At 46.6% G+C, this 23,827-nt stretch overlaps 2 protein-coding genes across 3 annotated transcripts; one reads left to right on the top strand and one right to left on the bottom strand.

The window, feature by feature from the left end:
* The first annotated feature begins 449 nt into the window (after positions 1-449).
* MYL6 (myosin light chain 6) lies at positions 450-4,233 on the top strand. 2 transcript variants are annotated; one of them, XM_051962052.1, is made up of 7 exons: positions 450-540; positions 916-943; positions 1,843-1,986; positions 2,395-2,568; positions 2,691-2,768; positions 3,169-3,214; positions 4,025-4,233. In XM_051962052.1, exons 1-6 carry the CDS (start codon positions 538-540, stop codon positions 3,195-3,197), a joined length of 456 nt encoding a protein of 151 aa, XP_051818012.1. In that variant the 5' UTR covers positions 450-537; the 3' UTR covers positions 3,198-3,214; positions 4,025-4,233. The 2 variants fall into 2 exon arrangements, with proteins under 2 accessions (XP_051818012.1, XP_051818011.1); XM_051962051.1 differs by lacking the exon at positions 3,169-3,214 and having other exon boundaries at positions 454-540.
* A 654-nt stretch (positions 4,234-4,887) lies between these two features.
* SMARCC2 (SWI/SNF related, matrix associated, actin dependent regulator of chromatin subfamily c member 2) lies at positions 4,888-23,558 on the bottom strand. Its single transcript, XM_051962049.1, is given in 30 exon segments — positions 4,888-6,435; positions 7,086-7,520; positions 8,138-8,386; positions 8,389-8,518; positions 9,896-10,030; positions 10,514-10,680; positions 10,769-10,904; positions 11,132-11,196; positions 11,387-11,548; positions 11,780-12,038; positions 12,318-12,380; positions 12,515-12,634; positions 12,846-12,938; positions 13,581-13,734; positions 13,948-14,061; positions 15,179-15,250; positions 15,691-15,821; positions 16,088-16,125; positions 16,321-16,380; positions 17,098-17,222; positions 17,438-17,553; positions 17,653-17,784; positions 18,188-18,263; positions 18,550-18,619; positions 18,901-18,970; positions 19,609-19,701; positions 19,799-19,880; positions 20,398-20,483; positions 20,817-20,936; positions 23,403-23,558. Coding segments are annotated over 30 exon segments (3,741 nt in total). The 5' UTR covers positions 23,514-23,558; the 3' UTR covers positions 4,888-6,358.
* Between the last annotated feature and the right edge of the window lie 269 nt (positions 23,559-23,827).

Here is a 23,827-nt window from a genome sequence, read left to right as displayed (position 1 = left end):
GTTTACTCAGAAGGGGTTCAGAGGTGGCCTGGGGCGTGGGGGCGGGGGAATCGAAGATCTGGAGTGAGTCAGAGGCCCTCGGTTTGAATCCAGGCTCCCGCCCAGACTGGTAAAGCCCGGAGATTCAGAGGCTGATCCCCGAGGCTGAGTCCAAGTTCGGGGTATTTTCCGTTGGCTCTTCCAGCCGGGGCGGGCACCCCGGCCAGCAGGAGGTGAAAGAGCATAGATAGCTCCGGGGTTTCTGGTGACACTCCCAGAATAGGAGTAGCTCGCATCCCACTTTCTCCTCCTCCTCCCTCCCGGCCCCGACGAGTCCCGAAATGCTCGGCTCGAACCCGCCTAAAGAACAACCCAGCGAGCTCATCTGCATAAACTTCAGGCTGGGCCTCCGATTGGCTAAACCTGGAGAGGGTGACGTCATGGGACGCGCTAAGGGCAGATTGGAGCTGGGGAGAGACGAAGCCATTACATAGCGCAGCAGCAGCGGCGGCGGCGGCGGCGGCAGTGGCGGCAGGAGCATTGGGCTGCACGGCCAAGATGGTGGGGCCCTGGAGAAGGGCAGGAAGGCTAGGCGGCCCGGCTAGGGGCGTGGGGATGGACGGACAGGGAGCCTCAGGGGGTGGCTGCGGGGGGGCCGGGGAGAGTTGGAGGCTCCCCGAAGGGTCAGCGTAACCTAACCTTAGGGTGCTGTATATCTGTTAAATTTGGGGGCCCAGGACTGGGAGGGCGAGGAGAAGGGACCCAGTTTGGACTTGGACGATGCCTTGGGGACCAGCCGGTCCCATGCCGTCGTTTGGCAGCTGAGGAAACAGGCCCAGAGGAGTTGGAAATTGTGGGGGGGAGACGAGGGGGAGCCTTTGGGTGTGGAGGCCTGGATGCTGACTCTCCTCCCCTCTCTTCTTTGTTGGACCACAGTGTGACTTCACGGAAGATCAGACTGCAGGTGAGTGGCCTCCGACCCTGCCTGAAGGGGGCGGGGGCATGCCGTAAGCCCCCGTCTGCTGGGACCTCCCTCCAGCATCCACTCCCGCACACCCACCCAGGAGTGTCTGTTTCCTTTCTCTCCTCCCGTTTCCTCCATTTTTTTTCCTCTTACTCTCTTTCCTTTCACTGTCCTCCTCTTCTCTAGCTGTGAATCCCAGACATTGGGTGAGTTTCGGGGGTCGGTGTGTGTAGATTTACATAACTTCGTTGTGCTGTGATGGTTTGGGGAGTGAGTGTTAGGCTGCCTGCTCTTGCCCTCTCCCTATTAACCGACTTCCGTCCTCTCTTCCCTATTTGTGACACAACCCTGTGTGTCCGCTCTCCCTTATTTGCTGGCTTACCCTGGGGACTCGGAGAACTGTGACTCGGAGTGTGGGGCATCGGTCTGGGTCCTGGGAATCTGAGTGGGAGGAAGCAGGGGTTCGAAGCCTGGCTGCAGCTCTCTGCCCTTGCACAGGAAGCACTGCCTACTTAGGAAATGGGAGAAAAACCTGGCCCTTTTGGGATGTCCTGAGCCCTGGGCTGCACCTACTTCCTTATAAGGACTGGAACCCAGACTGGGCGGTGGCGCATTCCTCCCCCAGGAGTTAAGGCGGGGCTGAGTGAGTGGAAGAGAGAAATAAGAGAGGTATTAGAGAGATGGAGTACCCCCAACCCAGGCAAGTGATCAGGAAGCTTACGTGGAATTCTCTGGGCCCTTTGGGAAACCTGATCATAAATGAAACCAGATTCAGTATGGTAGAGTTACCCAGGAGTTGGGTTTCTCCCTGCCAAAGTGAATTGTGTCCACAGCTCTGGGATAGGACTTGGGATATAGCGCTCCACTTTTGACATTGTGTTCTCTTGACCCACCTGTAGAATTCAAGGAGGCTTTCCAGCTGTTTGACCGAACAGGGGATGGAAAGATCCTATACAGCCAGTGTGGGGATGTGATGCGAGCCCTGGGCCAGAATCCTACCAATGCTGAGGTGCTCAAGGTCTTAGGGAATCCCAAGAGTGATGGTGAGAGCGGGCCCCAAGAATGACTTGGGGGTGCAGTTAGGAATTCTCTTAAGAATGCAACTCAAGGTGTAAACTGCCCCTGTGTGGAGAACCCAGTGTGTGGGGGCGGGGGGACTACCCAAACTAGCCCTTGTTGGAGGGGAAGGGAGCAGAATGACATTCTTCTTTGAGGTGGGAGATAATAGATGTTACTTAGCTCAATTGTTATGGTTGCTGTTACAGAAGAGGGTTCTGAATTGTTATAAGGATATATTGGGAAATGTCTGATAGGAAAAAAAAAGTCTTCACACAGAGGGATCTGGCTTTTTCAGAGCTCTTCAGCCCAAGGAATATGGAAAATTGTTGTTCTGACTCGATGCCACTACCATTTAACCTCGCCCCTCCCCCCCCTTTTTGTCTGGTGTATAGAGATGAATGTGAAGGTGCTGGACTTTGAACATTTTCTGCCAATGCTGCAAACTGTAGCAAAGAATAAGGACCAGGGCACATATGAGGACTATGTAGAGGGGCTTCGGGTGTTTGACAAGGAAGGGAACGGCACAGTCATGGGGGCTGAGATCCGGCACGTCCTCATCACTCTGGGTAAGTAAGGCCTCCTCTGGCCAGACTCCTAGACCTCTGGTCTTCCCTTAGCCTTTGGGGGTCCTTCCCTACTTTTCTCCAGTCAGTTGATTGCCTGAGAGGTCGGTTCCCCTCTCTAACAGGTGAGAAGATGACAGAAGAAGAAGTTGAAGTGTTGGTGGCAGGGCATGAGGACAGCAACGGTTGTATCAACTATGAAGGTGAGAGGGGTGTGGGGAGCATTTTCTTTGGAAAGGCTTTAACAATATGGCAAGTTGAGGTAGGGTCCTAGCTATTGACACCAAGGGCCTCCTCAGTGCTGAGAGTCCTTGCTGCCCTCAGAGCATGGCAGGAGGATCTCCTCCCACAGTAAACTTCTGTCAGCACTCCTTAGTATCCCACTACGGCCAGGTGTGTTTCCAGGTGGGCTGAACTTTGGAAGCAGGCAAGGGGAGGGCCCAGCTCAGGTGTGGGAGGTCAGAGGGGGGCAGCAGGAGAGGCAAGCATGAGGGGCAGAAGGTAAATAAGGAGTAGAATGTCTGCCCTCACATCCCTGTGTGACACCCCACCACCCCATGTCCGTGTCTTGTCTTCACCATTAATGTCTCTTCCTTCCTGCAGCGTTTGTGAGGCATATCCTGTCGGGGTGAAGGGCCCCATGGGGCGGGTACGGCTCCTCCCAGCCTCTCCTCCCTTTCCTCCCAAGTTGACCTTCCCATGTCTCCTTCCTCGACCCTTCCCTGCTTTTCCCCCTTCTCTTTGGCTATTTGTCCCCTGCCTTTGCCTCTCACCTCTGACTTTCTCTTAGCATGTTTCTGCATGAACCTGTCTGATTGGGAAGGGGAGGGTAGTCCCCCTGCATAAAGGAAGACTGTCTGGGTATTACCCATCTCTAGATGGCCCTCAAATTTTGCCCTGGGCTCTGTGATGTCTAGCTTTTCTTACCCAGGTGTCTGGCAACTCACCAGGCCTGGAACAGTCTTGCTTTAGGGTGCTATCTTACCCTTGTCCATATTCCTGGGTGAGGGTTTTGGCGATGGGGAAGGGTTGCCTGGCCAGCTCCTGCTACAGTTGAATCTTCCTCATCTTCCTTTTTTCCCCTTTGGCTGGGCAGCTTGGAGGTAATCTCCCCCCTCCTCCAAAATAAACCCACTGTGTCCTCCCCTTCACCTGCCATGGGTTGACAGTGCCTATAGGTGGTAGTTGGGCGGGGTGGGACGCCTTCTCTACCTCTGCTGTATCCTTGCTGCTCAGGGTGGGATGGGAACTAAGAAGTATTGGGAGGGAAGCTGGGGGCAACGGGGCCTAGTCAGATCCCACCAGTGGCTCTTTTATCCTGTACAATTGCCCCCCAGAGCTGGACTCTGGGGGAGATTTTCTACTCCGGCCACCTCAGGGATCTAAATGTCCTACCACCCTCAGCTAGGCCCTCCCCTGTTGCCCACTCCCTGGCTCATCCCTATTTCTTTCTCTACAGAGCTGGTCCGGATGGTGCTGAATGGCTGAAAACAACCCCCCTTTCCACAAAGAACCCCTAACTTTCTCAGTATGAAAATCCTCTTGCCCCTGAAGCAACTAACTACATTTTCAGGATTACCAAAATCCTTACTTCCAACCCCCACCATATGTCCTCTTTGGCCTATTTGCTCTCTGCTTTCACCAAATAAACTTGCTATCTGCTCCTGATCATCTGGTGGTGGTTCTTCTGGGGTGGTCCTGAAGAAGGCAAAGTATTGATGCTTTTTTTCTCTTTTAGGGGAATAGAGGTATAAGGGGCAAAACAAAGCTACAGTAGATGGGCCAAGGGTTTAGGGAAATAAGAGTTGGGCTCAGCAAGCTGCCTTCAGACAGGTAGAGAAAGAAAACAAACAATACCTCCTATCTAAAAACAATAAGGCTTCAATGCTTATTCCTGTCCTCAACAGTTATCACTGAGCTCCCAATCAAATAGGGGCCTGGACCAATTATGTCAACCATCCTTGGGTCACAACAAACTGAAGACTGAATTTCCATATCTCCTGATATGGGAAGGACAGAAAGCCTCTATACCCTACAAGGTTCACAGAAAAACTAAACTTTATCATTTGAGAGGGACTACACTAGCCTTAAAGCTAATCTGATCTGTAGCTTTGTCTACTGGCCAAAAGTATTCTGTTCTGGGTAGGGAAGACCCCACCTTTATTATCTCTTCAGGGAACTCCAGTTCCTCCTCCCCAAATCCTGATCCTGAAAAGTAGAAAACTTTTTCAAAACTTTGAAGGAAAAGTAAATTCTTTATCCAGCCCATTCCACCTTTGCCAACTAGTATTAAGTAATACAACACAGCAGTAACCCACAAGATGGAAGTGAAAAGCAAATTAATTTATAAAAAAAAAAAAAGGAAAATGTACAGAAGACTTAACAGAAGGTGCAGAGCCACAGAAGGGAAAAAGTAAGTGTGGGTACATTATAAAAGGGCACATGGAACAAAGGGCCTGGGTGGAGGGAATTGGGGAATGGGGATGCTGGCTCCAGGAGGACAGATCAGAAGAGTCAGGTTTGTCTTTATATCCAAGGTAAATCAAGGAGGAGAATTCAGAGAGTGGGGAGAGCTGTCAGCAACAGCAGTCAGCTCTACATTGCACACACCCATCCATACTTCTCTCCCTGAATCCCCAGGTTCCAGAGATGATCAGAAATGAATGTTTCTGATGGTCTTGATGGGGAAAAGGAATGAGATCATAAAAGGGAGGTGCTTAAGTGCTTTTTTTAAATTTCAGGTTTTAAAAACATTCCATCTTCTGTCAGCTCTATCTTTCATTCCCTCTGGGAAAGTAATTATTCAAATTTAGGGAACTGGGATACAGACTCCAGTCCCCCTTCTCCCTACCATTTACTGAAGGACTTTAAACTCCTAAAGTGTCCTTCCCCTCCTTTCCCCCACATCCCCTCCCCACATATAAACACACATACACACACACACACTCTTTCTCTCTCTCTCTCTCTCTCTCTCTCTCTCTCTCTAAGCAGCCAATTATAAAACAAACATACACACACACACAACTTGACATTTAGAGGAATTTGCCTAGCTTGGGACAGGAGGGGAAAGGTGGGGAAGGCCTAAAACAGTGACATTATCTGAGGAAGCAGCAGCAGAGTTTATTCTCAATGATCTGGGGAGAGGACTGAATTGACACTCACAAAGAGTGGGTGGTAGTGAAACTGGGGAAAAGGGCAGGGAGCCCAGAGGCTACTGTCTCCCCTCTAGAGTTCACTCTGGCACTCTTACCCTGTTCCTGTTGATCAGAACCACCTCAACTTTTTTTTTCTTTTTTTTTTTGAAGGGAAGTGGGGAAAGCTCTAATGTGTGGGTTTCCTCTCCCATTCTGTCTTTCCCTTTAAAAGTGTTTTTGAATTTATTATCTTTTTTAAAAAATTCCACAAAGTTGCAGTAAGAAGGGATGTACCCCTAAGAAGTGGTTAATCAGAACCTGGTATAAATACCCACACCCAATACCTCCCTACTAGCCCCTCTCTCTGGCACAGTATTCTCCTATACCCTTCCCCAGATGTTAGTAATCTCTTTTAAATAAAAGTCTTGATACAATCATATATAAACTTTGTGCCTTTGAGGCACAAACAGACATGGTGGGGAATGGGAAAGATGACTTTCCTTACGTAGTGAGGGCTGGCTGTCCAGGCTGGGAAGAGGTCCAACTTGTAAAGGGATTTGGGGGAGGCAGCATGTTCTGTCCTTTGGGATGGGCAAGCTGTTTCAGGAGGCTAGTCACCAAACCAGGAATGAGCAGAGAAGAGATGTCCTGCCGGCTCCTCACTGCGAAGGTGGCACTGGGGTGACTGTACCTGGGCTGGGGGCTGTGGGGTCTGGGGGGATTGGGGTGCCAGGGTCTGTGGAAAAGAAGTAGATCAATCAGCTGAACTGAAAGATGAGACTCAGATTTAGGCCACTACAGACAGACAAATACATAGGCCAAGGTATGAAGCTCACAATGGATGAGTGGGATACTTGCTACCACTTGGTTCTCCATGGATAGCAAGACCTAATAAGAGGAGGTTGTTGTACCCCAAATAACTTCCCTTGCTCCTCCTGGGAAACTTACTAAGTGATCTAGGTCAACCCTGAGAGTGTCTACTAAGACTTTGAACTTGAGGCAGCTAAATCTTTCATGATTTATAGGATCAGGTGCTGGAGATATGGGACCATTTGGACATGAAATCTACATGCAAATTAGTAACATTTTCCGAGTTCACATGGCCCCTCTCTGACCCACCAGTAACAGAACCTAACTTCATCCCAGCTGTAATAGCTGCATTTCAGGCAGGCTGGGCGGTGCACCCCATGACTACCAGTTTGGAGAGTGGTGGAGGAACATTAGAGGATCCCCTTCTGTGTTTTGATATTTCCAGAGTCAATATGCGGCAAGGAATGGGAAGCTCTTGTCAGCCACTGAGCTCCTTCCTATTTGTCCTTGATCCCACCACACATTCCCCTACACTACCCTTCCCTCCTCCCCTGTCCCCTCCTGGTCCCTTCTCACCTGGCAGCAGGCTGGCACTGGGCATGAAGTTGCCCTGAACAGCTGCCACAATAGCAGGGCTCTGGGCAGCAGCGGATCCCAGCCCTGGCCCGAGAGGCAAGGAGGATGGCATGGTGGTGGTGGTCGCCGGCAGGTTAGGATGTAGAGGGCTCGCCATGGACACAGGCAGGTTAGGTGGGGGGAGGGTTCCCGGGGCAAACGGGAGATGATGGTGATGCCCATGCAGGTTAGGAGGAGGAGGGAGGTTAATATTGATGGAATCAGCTAGGCTACTAAATGGGATGATGGATGACGGAGGAGGAGGAATAGGAGGAGGTGGCATGCTGAAAGGCAAACCCAAAGGAGCATTACCGGCCACACTTGGGTGCCCACTGCCTGGCACTGCCCCTGGTATCATTGAGGGAGGAGTTTGTTGGCTGGGGAACGGTGAGGGGCCTAGAAAAAAAGGACAACATTAGGAGTAATAAGATGCATTTTCTTTCCAGTTTGTTTAGCCAAGATACCGCATTCTCTCTTGTATGGAATCTTTCCCTCTGAGGGAAAGGGACAGATATTTCCACATGGTTTCCCTCCATAGTTCTGTAGTGAAAAGAATATTGAATAGGCAAATCTGGATCCCAGTTCTTATAACTGAAACTCCCCAGAACCTCAATTTCTTTTTATTTATTTATATTTTAATAATATTCATACATCTATCTAAAAGTTATTGTCATAAGATAAATAGAAATTATAAAACATTATGTAAATGTCTTATTAATAGTTTTCAAAGAGGAGGGCTAGGTGCTACCAAGGGCTGAGGACAGATAAAATACTTGCCAGGGAGTGACCTCTACTGGCTTAGAAAGGAAATACGATTTGACACCTCTCCCCATATCTGAGTTTATCTCCTCATTCCCCCAGCCCCCAAAGAGAGGGCCCCTCTGTAGTCAGTCCATGTTAAGGGCTCTCTATTGCCAGTATGCTGTGTCTAAAGGACAGTGGCTTCAAATGGGCCACAACCCCAACCCATAGGAAGTCAAGAAGTTCCTGGACACTTCCTGACCATAACTCACCGTGGGGTCCAGTAGGAGGTGCTCCAGGTGGGACTGTACCAGGCTGGGGAGCTCCGGTTGGCTGTAGCTGTTGTGACCCTGAGGCTGATCCTGTCTGTCCCATCTGTTCAGTGGGAGCCAAGCTGCCAGGAGGAGCCCCAGTACCAGCAGGGGTAGAGGCCACAGAGGGTGGAGCCACAGCTAAGCTATGGGCAGGGGGTGGCACAGAAGCTCCTGTGGGTGGTACTGGCTGGGAGCCGGGGGCAAGTTTGGGGGAGGCTGCTGTTGTTGTTGGTGCATTTGCTGGAAATGCTGCTGCCGTGCCCTCATCTCTGCATATTTCAGCTGTTCCATATGGAAGGCTTGTCTGTCAGCCAGGAGCTGCTGCCTCTGGTACTCCAGCTGTCAAGATTATTGGGCATCATCAGTCCAGCTCAAAAGATAGAAGCAACAACCTGCCATTCTCGTTAGTTTATTCATTCAACACATAAAATCCAAATTCCTATGCCTGACTTCCAGAGCATTCCCATCAACTGTGCTTATGGTATATTATAGCCTATGTTCCAGAAGCTCCATGAAAGTAAGATCAGGTCTCATCTAAACTTCTTATTCTCCAGCACCTAGCACAATGCTTTGCACATGGATGTTGATATTTATAGAATGACAGAAAAAATGAATAAATTGTTCTTCATTTTGCTAGGTTCCCTCCTCACATTCTTTTAGTCTAGCTTAGCTAATTTACATATCATCTTTTGCCCATTACTTACTCATTCTTTCCCTCTGGTGTCTTTTCCCTGTTACTACTAGGATTTAAGTCTTTCTTATTCATTTTCTCTCTCCTCCTCCCAAAGACTGGGTCTCTCCCAAGATTGGAGTAGAGGGGACTGCTCACAGGCCTAATCTCCCTACTGGTCTGCCCAGGAGTTGTGACTTACTCTATTCCTCCTCTGGGTTAGTTCTTTCCTCCTTATGCAGTGTGATGGGCCTATGCTTTTGAGGGGCTAACCATACTGGCCTCAGGCATAGTGTAGATACCAAGTAGGCCCAACCCCTGCTGCTAGTCACCCAGAAATCTACCAGCTCAGCCTCCCCAGTAACTAGGATTATACCATGTATCATCATGCTCAGCTGTTTGACCCTTTCTTCAAAATCGAATTCAAATTTCCTGACCCCAGAAAGCTTCAATCAACCAATCCACAAACATGTTTTAAGTACCTGCTTTGTGTTAGCTACTGTGCTTGGTGGTGGGACTACAAAGTCAAGAAATGAAACTGTTTCTCATTTCAGGAAGGGCAACACATACAAATATGAAGAAAAGAGGTAAAGAGTCTTGCTTGGCAAGAAAGGCCCTAGCAGGACAAGGAACGGTTTCATTAAGGTGGCACCTGAACTTTGCTTTAAAGTCCCCAATTTTTATTTCAACTGAACTCTATGAACTGAAGTCTTCTTAGGATTATCTGTTTAATCTATTAATTTGCATTACAGTACTTTGCCATTATATTAGTCCCATCAGCCCCTTTCCTAGCTCACATTCTCAATATTAACTCCCCTGGCCCTTTTTTCACTCAACTGCACTCTCACATCCATTTCCTCACTTAGCTGCCTAGGGTCAACTTTCCCCTGCTCTGTCCTTGGCTACTTTCTACTTCTCAGGAGCCCTGCCAGACACGGTTTTCTTTCTGCTCTCCAGCTTCACTTCCTGTCCTAAACTGAGACACTGGCTCCACAAGGTGGGGTGCTTCCAGAGCTCTTGCTGAGTCCCTGGGGGAGGCTACTCACAGCCTCTCGCTCCCGGTCCATGATAGTCTCCAGCTCTTCAAAGTGCCGAAGTTTGATTTCCAGCTTTTTCATCTGGGTTTCCACTAGCAGGGCCACCAGCGACTTGATCTTTCTCTCCTCAACTGCAGCCAAGTGCTGGGGCAAGGACAGAAGAGGCTACTGTGAGACATTCATTGGGGAGAATTACCATGACAAAAAAAAAAGTCTGCAACTTCTAAGAGGTAGTTATTAGTCACACTTCTGGTCTAATATGGAGTTTGACATTTTAAAAAAATATATGAAGAAATTGAAGTAGACATCAAAGAAAAGAACAAAGAAAAACTAGAAGCAATAAAGAAAAGAGATTAGATTATTTAGGGTAGAGAAATAACTAAGGTGCCCTGAATATAAGGGTGGGTCTACAAATGATAGTCCCATGTCTATAAAGGATAATGAGGAAATGGTAGCAAAAAGGACGGAGATGAAATAACATAAACAACTTTTTGTGAATAGTGAAGACATAGCAAAGAACACTAGCTCCCTCCCCAAGAACCCAAAGCAAAGAGTGACCCGTGGACATTTAGGCTGGCTGTGCTGCAAGTCTATATTCCTGTGATATGAAGGCACCGGGCCCCTCACCTTGGCTTTTACAGCAGCCGCTGCCAAGGCAGCAGCGGCTGCAGTGGAGAGGTTGCCTTCACCAATGTCCCGCTCCACCTTGGTTTTCCTCTCACCCTCAGCCTCAACTACATCTTTTAGCACCTCCTCTTGACCTTCTTTTGGCTCCTTCTCTTTCTCCTGGTCAGCTTCAAATGGGAAAACAAAGATTAAGTCAACTCTTTGGTCCCCATCTTCCCTTTCCAGACTCTCAACCCACACATCCCAAAGCCTCACCCATGGGGTCCCCATCACTCTTCTCTGATTCTTTTTCAAGGTCACCTTCCTTCCCCTTCTCTTCTTCCTTTTTGGGTGCTTCACTTGGTTTATCCTTTACTTCTTCCTCTGTGGTAGCACCTCCTTCCCGAGGTTCCTAAAACCCCAAAGGAAAAAGGCAGAAACAGCACCTATCAATGTACATCTGAATCTTGTTTGAGTATTGTCACATCCCAATTTGGGTACTTGAGTTTATTCTGCTGCCTTCTAAGATGATAATTTGGGAATATGAGACATATTTCATAATCCTTCAGGCCAATTTCCACTTCCTTTCTATCTCCCGGTATAACCTGAGCACCATCCTAAAAAGAAGTCAGTGCTTACCTTAGGCTCTTTTTTCTCCTCTGCAACCTGGCCTTCTGCCCGAGTCTCATCAGTCCCACTTTCTTCTAAAAGCAAGAAGGGAAAATAAGAAACGTGAAAGTTAGTGACTACAACTAATTTCCAATTTGTCTACTATACAGTCAGAACTGTAGGATGAGGACTAACCAAAGGGTGTCAGGGATTATTCCTTACAAAGCTGGTTAAGAGAAAAGAAACCACATTGCCCACAACAATGCTGAAAGGAGACGTCCTCACCAATCCGATCTGGTTCATCAGAGGTGGTTCCTGCAATGCCGCTACTCTCCAAACCAAAGGATGGGTCTGCCTTGCCTGTCATCTTGGCTGCTTCTTCAACCTTGCGAACATGGGCCTCCACCAGGGCTGTGGGAACCTCTTCTTTCATCTTGGAGAACTCTTCTGCAATGCCCAGAAAGGATGAGTGGGTAAAGCACATCATTAACCTTGACAGCCCCAAATATCTCCCCTCCCTCCCCCCCAGGGGATACACCTATTACTCTTAAAAATTCTATGTAGAGCTCATCTGTTTGGAGTTCTGGGTTGCCCCCTGAGTGAGTGAGGGAGGTGAGTCAGAAAACCTTTGATGTCACTGGATGTGAGAATAGGCAGAGAACACTCTCACTACATTACCTAAAGCAGACTTGGCGGCAGCAGAAGCCACTCGAGGATCAACCACTGAAGCCAGGAAGGCAACAGTGCTCATGACGGGGTTACCAGACTGGCTGAAGGGGATGGGCTGGTAGGCAAGGGGCCCAAGGGAGGCCTCCGAATCCTCCAGGTATGGGTCCTCAATGGGCAAACGGAGGAAGTGTAGTATGCATTCATCCTGTGTACGACTCCCTACATGCTCTGACACCTTGTTCCAGTCGTCTTTGTACATCTCTAGTGCCTGGGAATGGTGAAAGTCATGACTTAATTGAGCTTCCTTTCCTCTTAGTAGCACCCCTCTTTCACAGGCAGCACCAAGAAAGAGGAATGAAGAGTATGAGCTAATTCTCCATTTTTAAATACCAACATTCATCGACTGATTTGTTGATAGATCATTGGTTTGAACTCTAATTGCTAGAATTCTCAGGTGCTTAGAGAGAGGGAAAGTCTGGGAAAGAAAAAAGCCAAAGTAAGAGCCAAGGTTCAGGATAGGGCATGATGCCCTCAATGCCCCATTTACCTCAAGAAGAAGCAGTGTCTCTTGCTCCGTCCACTCACGAGTTGCACTGGCTGCAGCTTTGCTCTATGGGGGATGTAGTAAAGAGTAAAAGGAAAGAAGACAGGATCTGTACAAGGAGATAGGCTGCTACCACCAAGTGCCATGCCATCAACCTGCCGATCCCCTTCTATAACTGCCTCCCTCCCCAAGTTTCAAACCTTGGAGGGTACATTCTTTTTGGTGTACATATCTGTCCGCAGTCCAAAATTCTGCATGTCTGTGGGTTTCTCTTTGCCTTTGTCAGGAAAGTTCAGCATCTGCTGGGAAGCTGAGGTCTGCTGTTATGAGGGAAGATCCATCAAAGACAGGGCAGAATAAGAATGAGAAAAGAGTTTCCTGTCCAAGCTCCATGGTTAAAAGAAAGATTTGCTTTTCTTTCCCACTATTATACTATCTCATGTTTTCATATCCATTCTCTCTAAGGATGGCCCCTCTTTCCTACTTCATAAGGGGTGAGGAGGAAATTGAGGGGTGCTATACTACACCTACCAGCTCTGGCTTCCCCTTAGCCGTCTCCGGTACCAGGTCATCTAGCTCTTTGCCTTTTCGCCCAGCCTTGTTGTCAGCATCAACTTGGCGGCCCTGGTGGACAAAGCGTGGTGCCATGGGGACAAGGCAGATTAAATGTTGGCGAGCACATAGAAAGTAGAGCACTTCTTCCTACCCTGAGCAAAGCTACCTCTTCATTTGATCACAGAATTTACATGAAATATTAGGCATAATATTCACTTGTATAGGTTTCTCAAGAGATATGCTCTAGAGAACTAACTTATAAGTCAAAAGACCTATTGTGTTTCCAGTTCTGGCTCTATGAATTTTATACATCTGGGCTTCTTTAAGTCTTTTTGACAGGTAAAATGGGAATGATGTATCTACTTGCCCTACTATTCTCAAAGGGCTATTCTGAAACAGGTAAAATGCCTAACAATAAACACATTCTAAAAACTTTCTGTGAACTCTTTTATTTTCTATCTTTCCATACATGTATCCTGATTCCCCATATTAGATATTCTGAGAAACTTTTCCTTCCTCTGTATCTTCATATAGTACAAGGATGATATTGAATACATGGGGGCTTGACTTGCCTGGTTCCTTTTATCCTAAAAGAAGATAAAACTCTGTAAACCTCCCTGGTCCTCTAATCTACCCTATTCTCAAAAACTAGAACTGGAAGGCCCTAGGAGTCCAGCCCCCAGACTATTCCCTTTAGCACCTCATACCTACCTGGGGTGTCTTGGGCTGCAGTGGTACTAGCCCTGAGGGTGTGTCAGCTAGGACATGGAAGTGAGAAGTAGGTGGGGGCCCCATGGGAGTTGGTCTGCTTTCTGCATCCACCTGGTAGTTGATTAGACCCCACTGTTCCAGGAAGGCATGGACTCTGTGAGGGCAAGAGGCCGAGAAAAAAGTCATTCCAGGACACTCACAAAAGTGGAGGGAGTGCTTTCTTTCTGTTTCTTCCCCTTCTTTCCCCACAGTTCATCTACCTGGGGTTTCTACTTCTGCCCAGAGACACTTGAGGGCAACCTGGACTCAGGTCTGGCAAGGGAAACCAACATCCTCACTACCTTCTTTCACCAATCACAAGTCCTACCTCATGATGGCACAGACATCACCTGCCAGGTTCCGGCGGCAGGCAGTGGAGGTGAGGTACTCTTGAGGGTTCAGTCGGTAGGTGTCAATCATGAAGTTTCGATAGGCCAGGTAGCTGGGAGAATAGAAGAAGTATGGGTAAAAGGAAGTGGGGATGAAGGGCAAGAAAGGGAAGACAACTGTTCCTGAGCAAGGGAGACAAGTTAAACTAAGATCAGGTCAAATATAAGACTAGTACCAAGCTATTAATGTTAAAGGACACATCCTTCCTTTCTGTGGACAATAGTCACCTCTACAAATGTAGAAAGCAGTATATGGTAACAGTGGAGATCATTCTATTAGGTCACAGGCTCAGACACAGAGCTAAAAGGGACCACAGAGAACATTGAATTCAATCCTCTCATTTTGTAGGTAGTTTTGCTTAACTGTTTTCAAGGATTGTAATTATTTGGGCAGAAGGTATTCACTAGAAACCGTCAAAAAACATTCTAATCAATTTTTTTGAGCACATCTCAAGTACACCAAGTCTCAGCCAATGGGAGTCTTTTCTTTTGTACATTCCCCTTGTCACCCTTGATAACCATTCCTTCACTTCCTTCCTCAAGGACCCAGTATCCTCTTGGTCTCTATTTTCTTTATCAAAACTTACTCTGAGAAAATTCAATTCAACTAAGATATGTTAAGGAGTTGTTACAAACTTACACACTGTTTTAGGTGCCAGGGATAAAAAGATGAAAAGCAACACTGTCTTTCTTAAGGAATTTAATGATTTGAAGAATTGGTGTAGGAGAAGAGGAGTCATGTACATGAATAAGAATGATACAAGAGAGAAGGTCATCAAAGAAAAGAAGAGATGCAGGAAAACATTAAAAGAAAAGTTTCTTTGATAGGAAAGGAAAGACTTGGGAGAAGGCTTAGCTATCAGATATTTACTCCCTAGAATCAAATTCATGTCATTTTCTCTCTTGGAGGTCTTTGTGTTCTTCTTGTTAGTTACAGCCTGAAGAGATTTGTCCAATGTTAAAGGAATCTCAAGACTTACAAGTGCTGGGAAAGCCTGTGAGATAGGCCAATAATGAATCACTCAAATTTCCCAGACCAATCCTAAACAACACTCTTGGGATAAAAACACTAACAACTTCCCTTCGCTGCCTCCCCCACCCCCCCCTCCCCTGGCCCTGGAAGCACTGATACAGAAGGTAGGGGAAGAACAGAGGCTGCAGTTTCCTTACATCTCTGGAGTCTTGGATTTATTCTTTCCATTGAAGAATTCTGGCAGAGCCCTCCTCTCAATAGCATGCACGCTGTAAAAGAAAGCAAGGTGGCTTCAGGAACTGATGAAAAAAAGGAACTGTTGAGAGCAAAACTTTGGATCAGACATGGGATTTAGAGCTAGAGGGGTATTCACTAATCATCAAGTTCATCTCCTATTCTGAAAACAAGGAACTGGAGCTCTAAATACATTAAGTGACTTGCCCAAGGTCACACAGGCAGTCAGACCATGAAGAAAACACCAGATCCTCTGACTCCAAATTCAAGGCTCTTTTTGATACATTGGGCAGAAGAAAAAACAGTCAGAATTTGAAGTAGGAAAGATGGAGGCTGAGTTTTATGGAAAACTTGTTCGCCAAAAGGCTCCAGAGGAGGCTGGGTAATCTTTCAGAAAAGGGGAATGTTCTTGTCTAACTGGCTCAGAGCAGAGCTCTAAAAGATATTAGCAGACTCCAAGTTGAGATAACAGTACCTATTATAGTCAAACCAGGCCGCATAGCTAGGGATGATGATGTGGTGAGTCTGTTCAGTCACATTGTCTTCATGAAGATCAGGATTCTTTGCCTGTTCACCCTTGTTGCCAGTGCTGCTCTCATCCTCATCCTACAAACATGGAGACTGCAGACTATGTAGCATTCCCTTTCTTCCTTTTACTAATTCCCATTTCTCCCACACTCTTAAGAGGTGAACATTTGGGACAGAGAATGAGGAGAGGTGGCTGAGGGCTACAGATCCTAAAAGAATCAGAGGACTTAAAAATAGCTACAATGGGCCCTAGATGGGAAAGCCTGGACAATTCTGGGCAGTAAGAATCTTTGTAATCCCAGAGTAATATTTGTTATTGTTATTATTATTATTATTATTCCCACCTTGCCTGTGGTCTCCATGCTCTCATCTTCCTGTTCATCTGGAATAAAAAGAGTTGAGCATGGAGTGAAGATGAATCTCAAAGTAAGAGGGATCCTCTCACTAAACAAACTCACCTGGAGCAGAGTGGTTAGCCAGGCCCATCAAAAGCTCTTCTTTTTCACTCTGGCAAAGGAAGCCACCCCTCTTGCCCACCTCAGATGCTTCCTACTATGTTGAGCATCTCCCTCCTTACCAAGATCAGTCATGGTGCCTCCTTTCACTGGTGCCGATTCAGAGTCCTTCTTGGTATTGACTATATTGAGATAGAACTATAATTTACTATTTAGCTCCAGCTTCCAACAAGCCCTCTCCCTTTCTTCCTTTTCATCACCACCATCATCATCATCATCAACATCACTAATACGTATACAATGCCTACTTTGTGCCAAGTTCTATGCCAAGCATTTTACAAATATTATCTCATTTGATCCTCATAATAACTTTGAAAAGAAGGTGCTGCTATTAACCTCATTTTACAGAGGAGAAAAATGACACAAACAGCTTAAGTGATTTGCCCAGGGTTAACAGCTAGTTAAGTGTCTGAGATCCCATATAAACTCATATCTTTCTGATTTCAGGCCTAACACTTCATCCACTCTAGCTACCCTTCCCTTTCATCAATAACTCCTCAAATCCCTTCATATCTTATTTAATTAGATAAACATAACTTCTTCCATTTTAATTTGATCTAGAGTGCACTTGCTTCAACAACTTTATTCTCTTCTCTGTAATATTCTTCTCAGTCCATTTGTTTGTCCTAAGGACTACAAATCCTTAAGTGGCAAGGACTGAGTCTGATTACTCTACAGAAAACAGCATTCCATACAAAGAAGTGCTAAATGGAGGGATTTCCAATGGGACATCAGATCTAGCCATCAGCTATATCTAAGGAACATTCAGGCAAAGGGGCTAGGTAAGGTGACAAGCTAGGGAAAGAAAATGGAAGCTAGGAATACAAGTGAGTATCTACCTGTCTTGGGCAGTGTTACTTCTTCCACATTGGGGACAGGTGAGGGCTCATCCATATCCTTGGTCAAATCCTCTTGTTCTTCTTCTCGATGCCCACGCTTTGACTTAGTATAAGGTGTTGAAGGGCTACATATGATAGAAAGAAGGAAATTCTGGTAAAAATCCCTAAAAGGATTCATGGGGAAGAAAAGTAGGAAGGAATCTTCAAGATAATTGTTAAGTACAAGGAAAACTCCCCACAGTGTAAGATGATGAACAACAGTACAAGTTTCTCATTTGGAGAGCCAAGTTTGATCAACTTTTACTTTGGACCAATAACAGAAGTGAAGTCAGTCACATACCCCTTCTTTGCATTTTTCTTTTTTGCTTCAGGGGTTGGAGAAGGGGATGGAGAGCGTTTTCTTTTCTTGTAGTTACTGCCCTTCTTGTCCCGTCTGTCTGAATCTGGGCTATTCACCTGGATATGAAAAAATGAGACCCATGTTAGAAGATAGCATCACAGGAATGCACACCCACTTGGGTACACTCAAGAGGACAAAGAAGCAAGGCATCTCACTTCATCTGTCAGTGTCTTAGCTGAGATCTTTTTACGGCGAGACACAGGGTTTTTGTCATCATTCACTTCATAATCTTCTTCATTCATCCATTCATTGAAAGTATCCGTGTCCAGAATCCATTTTGCATGAACCTGAGAAGCAGAGACCATGCTCAAAATCTGGGAAGGCCATGAGAACTCTCAAAGAGTAAGTCTGGATCTCTCAAACAGGGCAAAGAGGAGGAATGTCTTCCTTTATACCTAGAATGAATTCTTTCCCCATTTTCAATTGTTGAAATCCTTCTCTTCCTGCAAGGTCCAATACAGATGTCCTCCCAGCTGAAAGGTATCACTCCCTATGCCTCAAAGTTTATAGGATCCTCTAACTGGACCTCTCCTTTGCCCTGTCATAGTTCTTTGTGTCTAGGCCACAAGATACCTAATTGGATTATAAAGTAAATGAGAGGGATAGTTTTTATCCCTTCTTTTTATCCCTAATGTACCAAACACAGTAAGTGCTTAATAAACATGTATTAAAACCTGTTGCACTAGTTACCTTTCTTGGTTTCTCAGGTGTGGGTGCATCTTCCACAGAAGCTTCAATTTCACTTGCTGGAATCCAAGTGTCATAACTGTCATGGGAAAACCAAGCATGACATTGCAAAACAAGAGAAGAAATCATGTACAGACACTTTTCTGTTTATCTTTTAAGCTCCAAATAACTAACCCAAGACAAAGAGTTCTTTGGGTATTTGAAAATCCCTCCAACCAGAATCCCTGATTCTGAATGTTTTAATACCATCCAACTACCAGTCCCACCAAGGACAGCTACTTGCAGATACTCTGTTCAACATTTTGGGGCTTGTGAGTCTGACTGATGTTCCTAAAATCCCATAGGAGCCAGGATCAGATTTTCACCTGTCAGGATAGTAGCCCCAGTGCAATAGAACTTGTTTGTCTCTCTTCATGACTGGCCGTACCCATTCCTCTGAGGGGAGAGAGCAAGAAAGAGAAGAAAGGAGTGTGAGCTGGTAATATGGGTGATAAGTAAGAGAAAAGGGACCCAGAGATGAAGTTGAACCTACTCCTGATAACAGTAGAATGGGCAAGAGGGGACTCAGTGATTAAAAAGTCCCTTCCAGTTCTTTCCCCTCTGTCAGAATTTTCCCTGAGTGATGGAGAGGAACAGAGTGGTTTGGTTGATGAGGCTCTCTTCCTCAGTCTACAATCAGCAAGAAGACCCTGATTATAGATCAAGTTGAAGCTTACCTTCCTCCAGGTTCCCAGGAACAGGGCATACTATATGGGAGGCATTATTCTTATCTTCAGTGACTGTTCCCTTAGATCAGAATAAATCAATACATCAGACAGGAAAAAGTAAATATGGTATACTCTCAATGATCTCTGCTAATAGACGGAAATAAGGCTGTGTCCAAAATAAATGAGAGTCCCAGTTTCAACTCTGAGTGGAAACTTTAACAATGAATTTGCCTTTCTACAGGAAATTTTCTTTGGATGATATTATAATTAGTCTAAACTCCCTAGCAATACATAAGTTCAGTGACAGTTCCGTTTTCACAGCTATTTATTAGGTAGTGAGGAAAAAAATCTATACAGGATTTAAAGATTTCTGACTTATCAAGAAGACAAGCTATAAATAAAAAAATTCAAAATTGATTTACTTAATTGCAAATATTTCTTCAACGTTCTATGTCAGCTAGTTATTTAATGTACAATCTTCACATAATAAAGGTACAAAATTAACCCCTAAACTGGTGACATAGACCCCAATTATTTCTTGGGGTTGGGCAGGACAGAGTTTGGAAGAGGCTCAATATCGTGAGTTTTCTCTTCTTTCTATTTCTTTGAATAGTGAGAAGGGCATTAAAGACTAAGCTTAGAGCAGAAAATGTGAACCATTCAAACTGAGAAAGAGTAATGGAATTTCACAGCAGTCTCTCAGGTGCATCTATTTACCTGATGCCTTTTGATAATGTCCTTCAATTTCCCTAGCAGCTTAAGGTCAATCTCTGGGTGTAGGAAAATATTGGGTCGAGCCAAACAGTTATTCTGTAGGAAGGACAAGAAGGCAGTTAAGTAGTTAGAGTATTCTGAATTCTCACTGCAGAGTAAAGAAGGAGCCAAATGAGATACTCTTAGATGTTACCTGCACAAGGGACTTCTCAATAGTCATGAACATTTCCACATTGCGGTCCATGCGGGATGGATTCTGGAAATCGTAACGCCGCCTTGTGGGAAGGCAAGAGCCCAGTGAGTGCCATGGCTCAGGCCTGGGATGGGGGGGTGGACATACAACTTCATAACTTGGGGAATTAAAACAAGGCACAAAAAGAGCCTCCAGTTGGCAGGCCCCTATTGCTTCTCCCAAAGCTAACTGATCTAAAAGGCTCAGGCTCTCACCTATGGAGATTTCCACTGAACCCTACCCTCTCACTAAGTCTACTGGCTAGCCCACCCATTTTGTTGTCTCACCTTGCTGTTTAGGAAAAACCTTAGCCCTTCTCCCTACTCCCAACCTGGATATGGATCCCTCTTAGAACACAAAGTAAAAATATATATTTATTCTACAAAAGAAAGAAAATGAGAGCTCAAAATAATCCCTGCTCTCCCAGTAAGCCAAACCTACTCACAATGCCACAATGAAATGGCCATTTCCATTCCTAGCCATGCCCTTTTAAAAGGGTGATCAGGAGGGGGACCCATTCCCACCAAACTGAATCTAAAAAAAGTCTGAAGGTCTCTCACCATCCCTGGTCGCTCTTGAACTTGTAAGCAGCTGCAAGAATATGACATAGGGAACCTCCTGCTTTGAAATCTAGGAAACATTTGATCTGCAAAACCAGAAGTAGCATGTGGAAGGAACAGCTGAAGAGGGAGTGGTAAAAGCCACCTCCTCCCTCCTCTCTTATCATTTCACTTGAGAAAGCAAAGTACAGCAATAATATCTGCCCCTAAGCTGAGGGTTTTTTCTTCCATTATTTTATCCTTTAGACAAATTCCTAGATGGAGTAGCCTAGAGATAAATCAAAATCTCATTGAGATAGATAATGCCCAAATGGGGCTGACTGGACCATTCTAAGGTTGGCTCGGGAAGGAAAGATACATATGTAAAGTCCCTCCCCAGGCTGTTGGGATACCCACCTGCCTTGGCCCTGTAGACTCACCGGAAGCTTGGTAAGTGGCGCGTTGCTCACATGTTTGCCAAATACCTCCTCCTGGAATTGTAGCAATTGTACCACTAGGCTAGACAAGGACTTGTTGGTGGGTGGTTCAGCTTGGATGTACTAGGGAGAGAGGCAAAAAACAGAATACCAAGGGCTCCCATTATATCTCCCACAATCCCTAAGTTTGAGAAAGAAGTCCCTAAAGAGGTGATAAAATGTCTCAAATGGAGACATTTTAGAAGCCTTTCTACTCAGATAATAGTGGATAGTAGATAGTATGTGAGAAGAAAAGATAGAAAGTAGACATCTACCTTAACTTAGTTCTAAGAGCACCTGAAAGAGCTCAGGGAGGTAAAAGTTCTGCTGCCAGCAAATAACTGGTATTGTTTAGTGCTTAGTGTCCAAGGGAGAAAAATTCCCTTCTCTTTCTCCAGCTTCACCCTGTAAGGACACCTACCAGGACCCTCTTATCTTGGTGCTACAACAGTACTCTGGGCCATAACAGCCTTGGGCTTTATGGAATCCAGCCCATAGGGAGGGGAGCGGGGAGAGAAAAGGAGAGCTAAGGAGAGCTTTTCAGGACTCACTGGACAGGATAAGACTATCCACTAACTTTTTGGAACTTTTGGAGGAGAGGGAAAGCCGAAAATCTTAAGCAAAATTGCTTACTAATATAAGGCAGGTCAAATAGAACTGTCCCAAGTTATTTCTGAAGGGGACTTTTTGGATTAATTCTCAAGACCTTACTTATATCCCACTTAATAGAGAAACTGGCAGGCAAAACCGGCTATTATCTTTGAATAAACTAGCTTAGATACAAGATCTAGTAAGAAGGTAGGTGCCCTAATATCTATAGGCCCTTCTAAACAATCCTGGACTTTTTCAAACATCCCCATAAAGTACTTCTCTCCAAGAATTCTAGCCTTTAAACTCATGTCAAACCGATTCTCTAGGAATTCTTTTTACCTTTTGACCTCAGTGTCTTCTATCCCAAACACAATATGGACTGCATCCTCCTCAGTGGGAGGCAGGGAAAATAGCTCCAGGGGAAAGAGAGGTTACAGGAGGGAAAGGGAAAGGACAAAAAGCCCAAGAATATAAAAGCCACACCAGATCATAGGCAGTCAATTTCTCCCAGAATCCACTGACTTAAGCCCCCAGCTTATTCTTCCTCCCAAAGGTCAAAGGTGGTAACTGCCTGGAAATCAGAGCCCCATGCTGGGTACAGAGAAGCAACAGTCAGAACAGCTGACTGTCAGGATTCTGACACCTGGAGAGACCCCAGAGAACAAGGTTAGCTTGTATCCAAATGTATCCAGAAACCTGAAGAAAGGTTTCACAGACCAGAATTTTCTCAACAGTACCACCACTTAGAACCTCCAACAGGAATACTAGAATGGATAAGGAGAATTTGAAAGCCAGAAAATCAAGATGGAAAAAGTTAAAAAAAAAAAAAAAAACTTAGCCTTCCTCCTTAGAAGAAAGAATGGGGCAGAGAGAAGAGCAAAGCGCAGATTCTTTCCTGAGAATCTGATTATAGGTAAAGAACACAATATAGGTGGATGATGTCCTTTTATCAGCCTTCCAGACAAAGGACATAAGCAGGAAAGGGCTGGTGGAAAGGGGAGATAACATTCCATGGACCTTTTGTTCACTCCTTTTACTACCTCCAGTCTTGGGTAAAAGATTGAGACTGGTAGCACTGGGACTTCAAGTCAAGATGGGGCTAAGGGTGGAGATTTCATTGCAAATGCCAAAAAACTGTTTTAAGAAACTACACTCTCCTATGCACTGGCAAAGATATCCCCTTATATGGAGGCAAGAAAGACAGGTAACATCACGGAGATCTTTTCCCCAGGCCAATGGGCAAGAGCGAGGCCTTCCCCGAGGGTGTCTGCTCCCGGGCTTTGCATCATTCCCTCCTCCCAATACTACACACACAAAGCCTCGGGGAGGCCTCTCCCCCCCAGGCTCCTGGGCACCAAGGCTGGCAAGAGAATTATCCCCTGAGCTTCTTTCTCCTCCCTCTCCCGAGCTAGCTCCTGTCTTTCTTGAGAATTTTAAAATGAACTACAAAAATGAAAAGGATAATAATAATATTTTCATAGCGCTCTATGGTTGCAAAGCGCTTTACATGTGTGATCTCAGTGGATGGGGGGGAACTAAAGGAACTAGGAATATCGGATAGGGGGGTGGGGAAGGGGAGGGAATCAAACAAATAGAAGAAAACATGGGGGGGGAGAACATGAGGTTTGGAAGGAGGGGGAAAGGTCATGGGGGGAGGGGCAGTGAAAGGCGATGGGGCAGGGCAGGGGTCGGTGGAGCACTGAAGAGGGGGGTATCTAGAGAGGGGATAGTAGGGAAGGGGTCAGTGAAGAAGGGAGACAGCGGGGGAGGGGGACAGTAGGCAGAGGCTGAGAGGGCCCGGCCCGACAGCTCGAGATTGGCCCGCAGCATGTGGGGGTAGCGGGGACCCCCACGGAGAGGGGCGGCGGCAGGGGGGGGGGGTCCGAGCGTCGCCCTTTGTCGCGCCCGGGGCCCCGGCCTGGTTCGGCCTGGCCCGGCGCGTTGTGCTCAGGCCCGTACCTTCTTGTAGTTCTTGCCAAGCCACAGCCGCACGTTATCAAACTGGGTCACGGTGTCTGCGGCCTCGTAGTACTTCACGTTGGGGCCGCCATCCTTCTTCCGCACCGCCATCTTCTCCTGGCTCCCCCCCCCAGCTGCCGCCGCCGCCGCCACCGTCGCCGCCACCGCCCGCCCCGTTCCCTCGCCTCGCCTCCTCCTCCGCCAGCCGCCCGCAGCCGCCTGGGCCCAGCGCAGCGCCCCCTGCCGGGCCCGGCCGCAGTGGTGCGGGCCCGCGGGAGGGAAAGCTGGAGGGTGACGGGGGAGGGGGGGGTTAGTGAAAGGAGAGGGGAGTGACGGGGAGGGAAGGTCAGTGAGGAGGGGGGGAATGATGGGAGGTCACTGAGGAGGGGGAAGAGTAACTGGGGGATTTAGTGAAGAGTGACGAC

Source organism: Antechinus flavipes, chromosome 5 (assembly GCF_016432865.1).
Source record: "Antechinus flavipes isolate AdamAnt ecotype Samford, QLD, Australia chromosome 5, AdamAnt_v2, whole genome shotgun sequence".
Taxonomy (NCBI): domain Eukaryota; kingdom Metazoa; phylum Chordata; class Mammalia; order Dasyuromorphia; family Dasyuridae; genus Antechinus; species Antechinus flavipes.
Note: the sequence above shows the minus strand (reverse complement) of the source record. Positions and strands in the feature narration are given on the sequence as shown.

Excerpts from the sequence above, each read along its gene's own strand:
- MYL6 (XM_051962052.1), top strand. Across the intron at positions 944-1,842 it reads CACGGAAGATCAGACTGCAG|AATTCAAGGAGGCTTTCCAG; the intron begins GTGAGTGGCCTC and ends ACCCACCTGTAG. Across the intron at positions 1,987-2,394 it reads AGGGAATCCCAAGAGTGATG|AGATGAATGTGAAGGTGCTG; the intron begins GTGAGAGCGGGC and ends TCTGGTGTATAG.